This window comes from Alligator sinensis, unplaced genomic scaffold, assembly GCF_000455745.1.
Source record: "Alligator sinensis unplaced genomic scaffold, ASM45574v1 scaffold1264_2, whole genome shotgun sequence".
NCBI classification, from domain to species: Eukaryota; Metazoa; Chordata; order Crocodylia; family Alligatoridae; genus Alligator; species Alligator sinensis.
In genome coordinates this window covers 310,183-321,127 of record NW_005843119.1, presented here as the reverse complement: position 1 = coordinate 321,127, position 10,945 = coordinate 310,183, and the positions used below count along the sequence as shown (strand labels likewise).

Sequence of the window (10,945 nt, the reverse complement as noted above, 5' to 3'; positions counted from 1 at the left end):
GACATTTCAAGAGACTTAATTTCACATGAAATTTTGAAAATGTCACTTTTCATTCTCATAACGTCAGTAAAAAATGAAAATATAGGAAGTTTAGAGTTCTTGTATGCTGTAGAGATTCAGTGATACTGCAGCTGACTGCTGGTTTAGTGCACAGGCGTGAATCCCACCCCCCTTTTCAATATTTGTCTAGTGATAATTTCTTGCAGGTTCACCGCATGGCAAACACAGAAATGAGAAATCAAACTGTCATCACAGAATTCAACCTCCTTGGATTTGGGAATCTACCTATACTGCGCATTCCCCTCTTCCTGCTGTTTCTCCTGATCTACATTGTGACCATGGCCGGGAACCTCCTCATCATCATGCTGGTTGTGGCTGATCACCACCTACACACCCCTATGTACTTCTTCCTGGGGAACTTGTCCTGCCTGGAGACCTGCTACAGCTCCACCATCCTGCCCAAGATGCTTTCAGGTCTCCTTACCAATAACAAAACCATTTCTTGTCTTGGCTGCTCCCTTCAGTTTTACATCTTTGGGTGCCTGGCCTGTACTGAATGTGTCCTCTTGTCAGTCATGTCCTATGACCGGTATTTAGCAATATGCAACCCCCTGCATTATGCAACTGCAATGAACTCAAGGATCTGTGCTAAATTAGCTTCAGGTTCTTGGACAACCGGTCTCCTGGTTCTCACCATGACAGTAAGCTTAATATCAACGTTGACCTTCTGTGGCCCCAATAAAATTGACCATTTCTTCTGTGATCTGACACCCCTGCTACAGCTCTCCTGTACAGACACCCACCTGGTCCGACTGGTAATTTTTGCCATTACATCCATAGGATCATTGCTACCATTTCTACTGACTGTGGCATCCTACGGTTGTATCATTGCCACCATCCTGAGAATCCCATCTACCACTGGGAGGCAAAAGGCACTTTCCACCTGCTCCTGCCACCTCATTGTTGTAGCAATCTTCTATGGGACCCTAATCGCTGTGTATCTCACCCCAACAGTGGATACTTGGAGAGCCTTGAACAAAGTGCTGTCTGTCTTCTACACTGTCCTCACACCAATGGTCAACCCCCTCATCTACAGCCTGAGAAACAGGGAGGTAATGAAGGCACTGAGCTGGGCTCTTGGTCAGTGGGGAATTTTCAGAAGGACTCAGGATGCTGCAGGTGTGTTTCAGAGACTTTCATGCTAAGAACGAATGATCATTTTAAGATTCACTTATGAAGGCAATAAAAAGGTAGTTTCTTCGGTCATTTATTACAGTTCCTGGCTTTCTTTTCTATTAATTAAAAGGCATAGAAAACCAAGGGCAGCATTTCTCAACCCATGGGTCACAACCCAAAAAGTGGGTCACAAAAATATTTGAAAGGCTTGTGAACAATCTTTAAAAATAGATTCTCCTTTAAAGGAGAAAAACATGGGAAACTGGTTTTCCCTTGCAGGCTAACAGAACTCCAGCCTGCAATAGGGTGCTTGGGCCCCACCATTCCCCACATACCCACCCTCTGCCCCACACACTGGGGTCTGAGAGTGGGGACAGTGGGTTGGGAGTGAGGGGCACTGGCAGGGCCAGGGAGCTGTTTTCGACTAAAACTATTTACTGGGTTGGGACTGGCCATTAACACTTACTAATGGGTCCTGGTACAATAAAGGTTGAGAACCACTGCCCTAGGGTAAAACTGCCTGCAGTGACTACTGGATCATATGATTTATAGTATTTATTGCCTATATCTAGTGCCTATGAGTTCCTACTGGGATGGGACTAAGCAGCAAGCTCACGCAGTGAGAAACAGTCACCCTTTTCCCAAAGACCTTGGCATCAACATGGACAAGGCAGTCGGTGGTTCATCCTCAAAGCAACCAGAACCTAGGTATGCAGTTCCCTATCAATTAAGTTTCCACCCCCACTCCCTTCATATTATTCCCTTCTCAAAGCTGAAGCTGAATGAATATTGTTCCCTCATGGGATGCCTTTCTTTGTAAGATGCAGATTGAAGAATTCTACAGGGAAGGGTCAACTTTGTGATACTGTTTCAGATGCTTTTCTGACCAGTACGGAATGTGTCAAACAGAGTGCTCCTCCTCACTCCAAATGCCATTTTGTGCTGAAATGTGCCATGTTTGGACAAAAACTAACATAGAAAAAAAATTCCCCAAGATCTTCTCTATTAAAAATTTCTTCCCGTGGGCAATGCTGCAGGGCCTGTCCTTTATATCCTCTGCTTCCTGTGGGAATCTGTAGACCTAAATAAGGAGATTGCCCTCCCCATACAGTGCTTGGGGAATGTTTGGGGCTTCAAGGTAGTCTCCACAATGTCCAGTTTGGCAGAAGATGGGTCTTAAAATCACTACTCTTAAAATGTACCTGTTGCAAATTTGCAAACCTCACTCTGACAAGGATTCACAATCCTGCATGCAAATAAAACAGAAAACATCTCTGTGACAGTATATGAATCCAAAATACAGCCACATTTGCAGCACTCTGTGCAGTTCTGGTCACCCCATCCCAAGAAGGATAGGGTAAAACTAGAAATACAGAGAAGGGCATCAAAGAACATCTTCAACATAAGGCGAAACCAGGAAAGCTAGGGAGGCTCTGGTCAGATTAATGATGGATGCTAGCTGCCCTGTGCTATCATTTTACAGATTATAGAGATCTAAACAAACAAAAAGGGTGTAGGAAAAGTGATTACAGAATTGTCCTTCGCTGTGTGACCATGGCACCACTTTACCCTTTTGGGCATTTTCACAGATTTTAAATTCTAATTTAAACTGTGGCAGGTTGATCGGGTTTGCCCATAACTGCCCACAGAAAAATGGAGTAGATCTACCAACCTTTTCCAGCAAAAGCCTAGATGTCCACGTCCTTCCTCATGGAACTGGACATACATATTCTAGACACATCTCTTCCAGCAGGGCACAAACCTGCATTGCGTTCCTCTATAGCAGGGTAGATATGGTCCTCTTCCTTGGACCTCTCAAGTGTACTTTTAACCAAATTCTTCCTTTTGGAAACTGACAGTGCCTTTATCCTTCTGCTTTACCTGTGGCAACATAAAGTGTGTTTGGGGCATTAGACCTAGAGATTGTGTGTTAGGGGCCTTCAAAAATTTGAAGAACTGCTTAGACTAACAGTACTTTTGGATGATTTAGATAGGGTGATTCTACCTAGAACACCATTTTGACTAGATGGCTCCCTGCAGGTCCCTTCTAGCCTGATTTTTTTACAATTCTACAATTCCACTTCTCATCGCATGGCAGCTAAGAGGGAAAGATATGGTGGGACAGGAGGAGAACAAAGCAAAAGAACCATGGTGCAGTGACAGGGATACTGTCCTAGGTGTGAGGTAGCTATGAGCTATTGCCCTAGTCCCAAATATCAATGAAGAAAAAGTAAAGGAGCAGAAAAACCACTGAGGCACAGACCAGAACCCATGGCCCTCTCCTTTCAAGAGCTTCAAGGGGAGGATACAAGAGGCAATGCCAGGCCATGGCAAATTCCAAGCCCTGATGGGTGAGGTTAGAACAGGCTCTGGTTTTGTTGTAATGTTTCTCCTTTAAATGTGTTCACATTACAATAATACTGCATGCCTTATTTTTTCTAAGCAGCTTGTATGCAGGGGAAGAAGTAGATAATTATGTTGACATGGAGAACTGGAAAGATCAGCCTCTGTGCTCTGTTAGTGGGTCTTGGGCCATGAAGCAAGAAAAAACTAATGGGCTTCTGTTGACACATCAAGGGACTTCCAGTCAAACACCTGAAGAGACTCCCAGCCATTTCTCATCTCGAGGGGGGGGCACACTAGAGAAGTCCTGAAACACGAGGCACCCAGGGACAAGGGGGAGAGAGACAGAGACAGGACACAAGCAGGACTGAGAGGCAAGAGAAAGAACAGCCATGTCTTTTTCTCCTGGCAGAGACTGTTTGAGTTTCAGGGCACCTGCTACAACTCCACCATCTTGCTCAAGATGCTTTCAGGTCTCTTTACCAATAACAAAACTGTTTCCTCCCTTGGCTGCCTCCTTCAGTTTTACATCTTTAGTTTCCTTGCCTGTACTGAATGTGTCCTCTTGTCAGTCATGTCCTATGACCTGTACTTAACAACATGCAACCCCCTACATTATGGAGCTGCAATGAACTTAAGGATCTGTGCTAAATTAGCTTCAGGTTCTTGGATAACCAGCTACCTGGCTTCCACCATAACAGTAAACTTAATGCCAGTGTTGACTTTCTGTGGCCCCAATGAAGTTGACCATTTCTTCTGTGATCTGACACCCCTGCTACAACTATCCTGTACAGACACTCACCTGGTCCGACTGGCAATTTTTGCCTTTACTTCCTTAGGGGCATTTCCCCCATTTCTACTGACTGTGGCATCCTATGCTTATATCATTGCCACCATCCTGAGAATCCCATCTACCACTGGGAGACAAAAGGCATTTTCCACCTGCTCCTCCCACCTCATTGTGGTAACCGTCTTCTTTGGGACCTTAATCACTGTGTATCTTACACCAACAGTGGATACTTGGAGAGCCCTGAACAAAGTGCTGTCTGTCTTCTACACTATCCTCACCCCAATGGTCAACGCCCTCATCTACAGCCTGAGAAACAGGGAGGTAATGAAGGCACTGGGCAGGGCTCTTAATCTGTGAGGGTCTTTCAGAAGGACTCAGGATGCTGGACATGTGTTTTAGAGACTTTCATACTGAGAAAAAATATCAGTTTAAAATTCACTTACGAAGACAATAAAAAGGTACAGTAAAAGTTTTGTTATCTGGCATCTTACAAGACAGCATGTTCCACTAACTGGCATGCCAGCTTGTAAGATAAAGTGAGCAGGGCGAGAGGCCAACCACGGAGATGTTCTGGCAGCCAGAGCATCTCCCTGGAGGACCCAGCCTCTGGTTGCCCAGCCTCCTGCCTCGCTTTTTTTAGCTTTGGGTTTTTTAGACCCCTGGGTCCTGCCACCATGGCTCAGAGTGCCCCACTCCCACTGCTGCTGCTAAGGGTAAGTTATGGGCCCTGGACAGGGGGGCTGGGGTCCCCCAGGGTGCCTGGGACCCTGGGTGGGGGGGGTGGGGCCCTGTGGAGGATAGGGGCTGTGGCCCCCCAGGGGGGAGCTGGGGCCCTGTGGGGGGCGGGCATTCCATGTGTTGTGTGGGTTGACTGCACCATGTGGGGGCCAGGGGACCCACTCCTCCTGAGCAGTCCCCCCACAAGGTCCCCCACACCCACCATCCCCCCAGCAATCGCCCCACACCTACCCACACACCAACCCACATCCCTCCACATAAACCCACACCCCTTCCCACCCCTTCCTGCAAACACCACATCCCCCCATCACACACCCTTCATGTATGAAGAAAACCAAAAGTACACATCAACACATATAGGTATTTAGAATTTATTTTATCATGATGATAGAGACACTGGTAGGCTTCCACATTGCTTTAACATTGTAAATATACCAATAAAGCATTGCCCAACTGATTGCGCTTTCTCTCTCTCTCTCTCTAGATGTGTGTGTGTGTGTGTGTGTGTGTGTGTGTGTAGAGTGGTCTTTTGTTTTAATTGTGGAAGAACATAAATTTGGGGGTATTTTTAAAAATGGATTTGGTATGCTGTTGCAGCAGTCCAGCTGGCACACGGGGTAGTGTCCCCAGGTACCAAGTCGCCGGGCCCCAGAAGCTCCTGTCTATTTGTATCCTTCAAGTATCATGGGCTCTAAGGCCCACCTGGCTAACTATTAGCCCCTACTGTGTGGGGCCAATGGATGAAAGATTCAACAGAATTCTTGGGACGCCGCCCACTGGTGCTCCACCTGGAGACATGCATGGACAAGTAAGAGGAAAACCGCCCTGCAGTTTCTGGGCACATTCCCGGCCACAGCCTCCTTTCTGGTCAAATACAGGGCCCACTTGGCCAAGGACAGGAGGAGGTTGACCAGGAGGTCCCGGGACTTGGTGGGTCCGTGGATGGGGTGACCGAAAAGAAAAATGTGGGGGGTGAAATTCAACCAGAACCTCAAGAGGAGGCTCTGGAGGTGGAGGTGGAGGGGCTGCAGCCTGGTGCACTCAAGGGTCATGTGCGCAGGGGCGTGTGCGCCAGGGTCTCCCTCTGCCCACAGAAGAGGCAGGAGACTGGGGTGTCTATGAAGCTCGCCACATACACGCCCATGGCGATGGCTCCATGGAGGAGCCTCCAACTGAGGTCCCCAGTGGCTCATGGGATGAGGGTGGAGTACAGACTCAGCCACTGGGGTGCCCCAGCCATGCCCTCGCCGAGCAGGTCCCGCCACTTGGTGTCTGAGTGGGACCCGAGGGCGGCATGATGGACAATGCAGCGCACGAGCATGTAGAGGTGATGGCAATGGACGATGGAAAAGTGGACCGGTCTGGTGTCCTCCAGCCAACTCAGATGGTGAAGCAGGGAGCGCCATGAAGCCAGGCAAGGCATCAGCCCCACGACAAATTCCGGTGGGCTGGAGGATATGGGGGGGCGGGGACTGCCACCGTACAGGACCTGGTCAATAAAGGCAAGGGCGTCGGGAGGTTGGGTAGATTTCACCTCCTGGACCAGACGGCAGGTTGCACATGTCATAGGTAGACCCATGCACCGGGCCAGTGCAGAGGGGTCCACCCACTCCTGCCTTTCATAGTCCAGGAAGTCTTCAATATGGGTGACACCAGTCAAGATCAACCTCTGTCGCAACCTGGTTGTGTTCTGCCATTGGCACCTCCAGCTGGGCATTCCAGAGGAGGGGCTCGACGAGCAGGTTGGCCCCCTGGGCAACTGTTGTGGGAGACCTGGAGGAGGAGACCAGCCTCCAGGCCTGAAGGAGGTCCTGGTAGAAATCTGGCAGCCCTCGCAGGTCCTGCAGGAAGAAGCCCCACAGGCTGAGGAGCTGCTAGTTGCATCGGAGCCCCCAGAAGTGGCAGAGGAAAGCCCGCCCCAGGTGGCCCCATGCTGCGTGGCTGCCAACACCATATAGCAGTCACTGCAGGTCCTGAAGGCAGAATGCCAAGACCTGGCTCCACAGGAATACCAGGCCCTGGCTGCCCTCCCACAAGGGGAGACTCAGGACCTCTGCAGCGACCCAGTGCTGTTCCAGCCAGAAAAACTCCAGTGCTCATCTCTGGAGTCCCGCCAGGACCTCAGGGGCACAGGCAGGGTGTGTAAGCGGTGCCAGAGCATGGACAGGACCAGCTGGTTCAGCACCAGCTCTCTCCCACACAGGGAGAGACATTGCAAGAGCCCTGCCTATGCCCGGAGCCGCTCCACCACCCATGCCTCCAGCTGATGCCAGTTCTCTGGTGGGGAGGGGTCAGTGCAGGACAGGTAGACCCCCAAGTAAAGCAGTGAGCCCACGCCCCAGCGGATCCCATGGAGCGTGGGTGGGGGTGATCCCACCTGCCACCTGTCACCCACCGCCAGGCTAAAGCTCTTGACCCAGTTGACCCGGGCAGAGGAGGCCACTGAGTACAATGCCTGGCAGGCCTCCACCCACACCAGGTCGCCTGAGTCCTGGACCATGAGGAGTACATCGTCAGCATACATTGACAGGACCAGCTGCACTACCGGATCCCAGTGCATCAACCCTGCCACCCGCTTCCGCAGGAGAACGAGGAAGGGCTCCAGGGCCAAGGCGTATAGCTGGCCTGACAGTGGGCAGCCTTGACGCACCCCTCTCCTGAATGGGATGGGCTCTGTCAGGGTCCAGTTGAGCTTGACCAAACAGTCTGCAGAGGCATACAGCACCTGGAGAGCCCGCATGAAGCAGGGCCCAAAGCCAAAGGGCCTCAGTGTGCCAAACGCCTGTCAAGCGCCTTCTCCTGCTCCAGGGATAGGAGGGCAAAAGACAGGCCCTCCTGGTGCACTAGCTCCAGCAGGTCCCAAACCAGGTACAGGTTGTCAAAGATGGAACATCTGGGCACCATGTATGTCTGGTCAGGATGGATCATGCCTGTCAGCATGGACCACAGGCGTAGCGAGATGGCTTTCACTACTACTTTGTAGTCCATGCAGAGGAGGGATACAGGACACCAATTCCTTAGGTCATGGGGATCTCCCTTCTTTTCAGCAGGAGGGTCAGCACAGCCCTCTGGCATGACAGGGGGAACTCCCCACTTCCCTTAAATTTGGCCCAGACTGCAGCAAGGTCCAGGCCGAGGATGTCCCAGAAAGCCCGGTAGAACTCCGAGGTCAGCCCGTCGATGCCCAGAGCCTTGTTGCCACGCATCAGGCAGAGGGTGGCCAAAAACTCAGCCACAGTGAGAGGACCTTTCAACTGGTCCTGATTACTGGCAGGCCTCAGCACTGGTTGGATTCAAGGAGAAGAGGTCTTCATAGAAGGCCTGAGTGCACTGGTGCATCTCGCCTGGATCTGTGAGGGGGGTGCCGTCACCCGCCAGAAGGCAGGTGATGTACTTCTTGGCCCCCCACTTCCTCTCCAGGGCATAGAAGAAGCAGGAGCTGTGGTCCATCTCCCGAAGAAGCTGGAAGCATGAGCGGACAAATGCACCGCGGGTGCGTTGGTCGTCCAGAGCACGAAGCTCTTCCCGCCTCTCCTGACACTCTCCACAGAGGGACGGGTTGGTTGAGACAGTGGCCAGGCACCTCTCCAGGTCTAGCACTTCCCGCTCAAGCTGCTTCTGGACCATCTCTCTCTGTTGGGTGTGCCCCCAAGTGTAGCCATGGCAAAAAAGCCGGATGCACACCTTCCCCACATCCCACCATCTCCGAGCCAAGGGGAAAACTGCCCGTTGCTCCCACCAAGCCAGCCAGAACTCCCGGAAAGCCTCCTTGAAGCCCACATCCTCCAGCAGGCTGGCATTAAAATGCCAGTAAGCCGACCCCAGATGCCCAGGCCCCAGCATGGCCTGGGCCCAGACAAGGTGGTGATCACTGAAAGGGGTCGGCCGGGATGCCAGAGGAATGGGCCCGGGCAAAGTGCGGCAAAGAGATATAAACCCAGTCTAACAGGGAGTGGAATGCCTGCTCCTCCCCCACCCTCACATAAGTGAAGGCAGGGGGCTCAGTGGGGTGACAGGCATGCCAGATGTCCAGCAGGGAGTAGTCAATCAGGATCTCCCTGAGGATGCCCATGGTGGCTGGTTCTGCTCTTTGCCTGACCGGTCTCATGCATCTAGGGTGACGTTAAAGTCCCTGCCAAGGACCAGGCACTCACGAGCGTTGAGGGTGCCGATGTATGTGACCACCTGGTGGAAGAAATCCACCACCTCTGGGTCTTTTACAGGGGTGTACACATTCAGAAAGTTCAGGACCAGCCCCCGCACCTGGACTCAGAGGTGCAGCAGGCGGCCTGGCACCACCTCAACATCCTGGTGGCTGAGAGGTGACTAAAAAAGACCCTGCTTCCCCACTACAGCCACCAATTTGGTTCATCAGCTGGAGTCATCAGAGTCTCCTGCAAGAATACCATGGGGTACCCCACTCCTGAAGGAAGGAGAGTATCCAGCACCTCTGGAGACCCTTCCTGCAGCCGTGGACATTGAGGGTCGCGATCTTAAATTATCTCATGGCCGGGGGTGGTGGGGGGTGGAGTAGACGGTTCAACAGGGGCCTCGTGCATCTCAACGCCAAGTATGGGGCCTGCTGGTTCATGTAGTGCCCTCCCATATGCATAGAGGGCATCTATGAAACTGCGGTCCCGCCTATAGATCCGGGCATTGCAGCTTTTGGGCCTCTTGCCTTCCCCCACCAGCACCCTCACAGTGGCGAGGATGCTGTCAAAATCTCCCCAGTGGTTCAGGGCTAGCTGCATCTTGCTGGCAGACCAGCAGGTGTAGTCACAGTCAAGAAATGCAAGTAGCTCATCCCTGGGGACCACTGAGACCAAGAGGTCAGCAGGCTACATGGAACCTGCTGGTTCTTGGGCATCCTTCTCCTGGCCCTGGAGCTCAGAGGGCTCTTCCAGCACCATCTGAACCCCCTGGTCCACTAAGACCCCAGACTCTAGTTGGGATTGAGAGAGCTCTGCAGCCCCCTGGGACAGGGGTGGGGGTATGGGTGGGTGTGGGGCTCCTTCACAAAATGGTGGGGTAGAGCTGGAGCCCTGGGGGGTCTGTGCAGGGTCCCTGATGAGATCAGCCCGTTGATTAGGGGAACCTATCGTGATCCCCTCTGGTACAGGACTATGGAGCAGGCTGCAGCTCAGGTTTTCCTGGGAGGGGGAGGGAAGAGACCCACCAGGCTCCAGGGTGGCTCTGGCGGCTGCCTCAGGGTCCTGGGAAAGGGGACTGCCTCCCTCAGAACTCACCGGGGTGAGCCCCAGGGCTTCTGTATCCCCTAGATCAGAGGGAGGAGGCTCTGCCACCAGGTCTTCCTTTGGGCATGCCTCAGCCTCAGCGCCCATGGTTTCAGGGGGACAGGCCTTTATCTGTGTCAGCAGAATGAAGGGCTTCCCCCATGGGCTCTTGTTCGGGACTATCCAGCAGCCCTGAAACCTCCTCTGTGGGGATCACCCGTTTGATCTTTCTTGGGGGTGGTGTGTTAGGCACAGATGGGGATGCCCCTGGAGGCTGGGCCACTCCTTCCCCCCATGTGGTGGTCTTGGGAGGGAGAGAAGAGTCCTCCGTGTCAAAGGGTTCCAGCTTTGCCTTCCTCTTGACTTTACACCCAGAAGGGACCTGCACCCATTCAGCCATGGGGTGGTCCTCAGGTGGACAGGCTCCAGCAAATGAAGGTGAGGGTTGGGGGGTGGGCCAGCCATAGTGGGGGTATATGGGTGGGCTCATAGTTGTGGCTGGGGTGCTGGGGGGACCTAAGGGGGGTGGGGCATTGGTGGTAGGGGCACCTCTTTTTCCAGTGGGACCCGCAGAAGCCCTCCCCACCTGGCCCAGGGGGCACTCATGATGCGAGTGCCCAGGGGCTTCTGGTGAAAGTGGAGGTGAAGGTGGGGGTGGGCTGCC

At 52.6% G+C, this 10,945-nt stretch overlaps 2 protein-coding genes across 2 annotated transcripts; both read left to right on the top strand.

The window, feature by feature from the left end:
• The first annotated feature begins 215 nt into the window (after positions 1-215).
• Positions 216-1,205, top strand: LOC112548349 (olfactory receptor 6B1-like). The gene has a single exon (XM_025193882.1). The coding sequence runs from the start codon at positions 216-218 to the stop codon at positions 1,203-1,205; it is 990 nt and encodes a 329-aa protein (XP_025049667.1).
• A 2,777-nt stretch (positions 1,206-3,982) lies between these two features.
• On the top strand, positions 3,983-4,666 carry LOC112548348 (olfactory receptor 6B1-like). Its single transcript, XM_025193881.1, has one exon. The coding sequence runs from the start codon at positions 3,983-3,985 to the stop codon at positions 4,664-4,666; it is 684 nt and encodes a 227-aa protein (XP_025049666.1).
• The last annotated feature ends 6,279 nt before the right edge of the window (positions 4,667-10,945 follow it).

Excerpts from the sequence above, each read along its gene's own strand:
- LOC112548349 (XM_025193882.1), top strand. The coding sequence starts at position 216 with ATGGCAAACACAGAAATGAGAAATCAAACTGTCATCACAGAATTCAAC.
- LOC112548348 (XM_025193881.1), top strand. The coding sequence starts at position 3,983 with ATGCTTTCAGGTCTCTTTACCAATAACAAAACTGTTTCCTCCCTTGGC.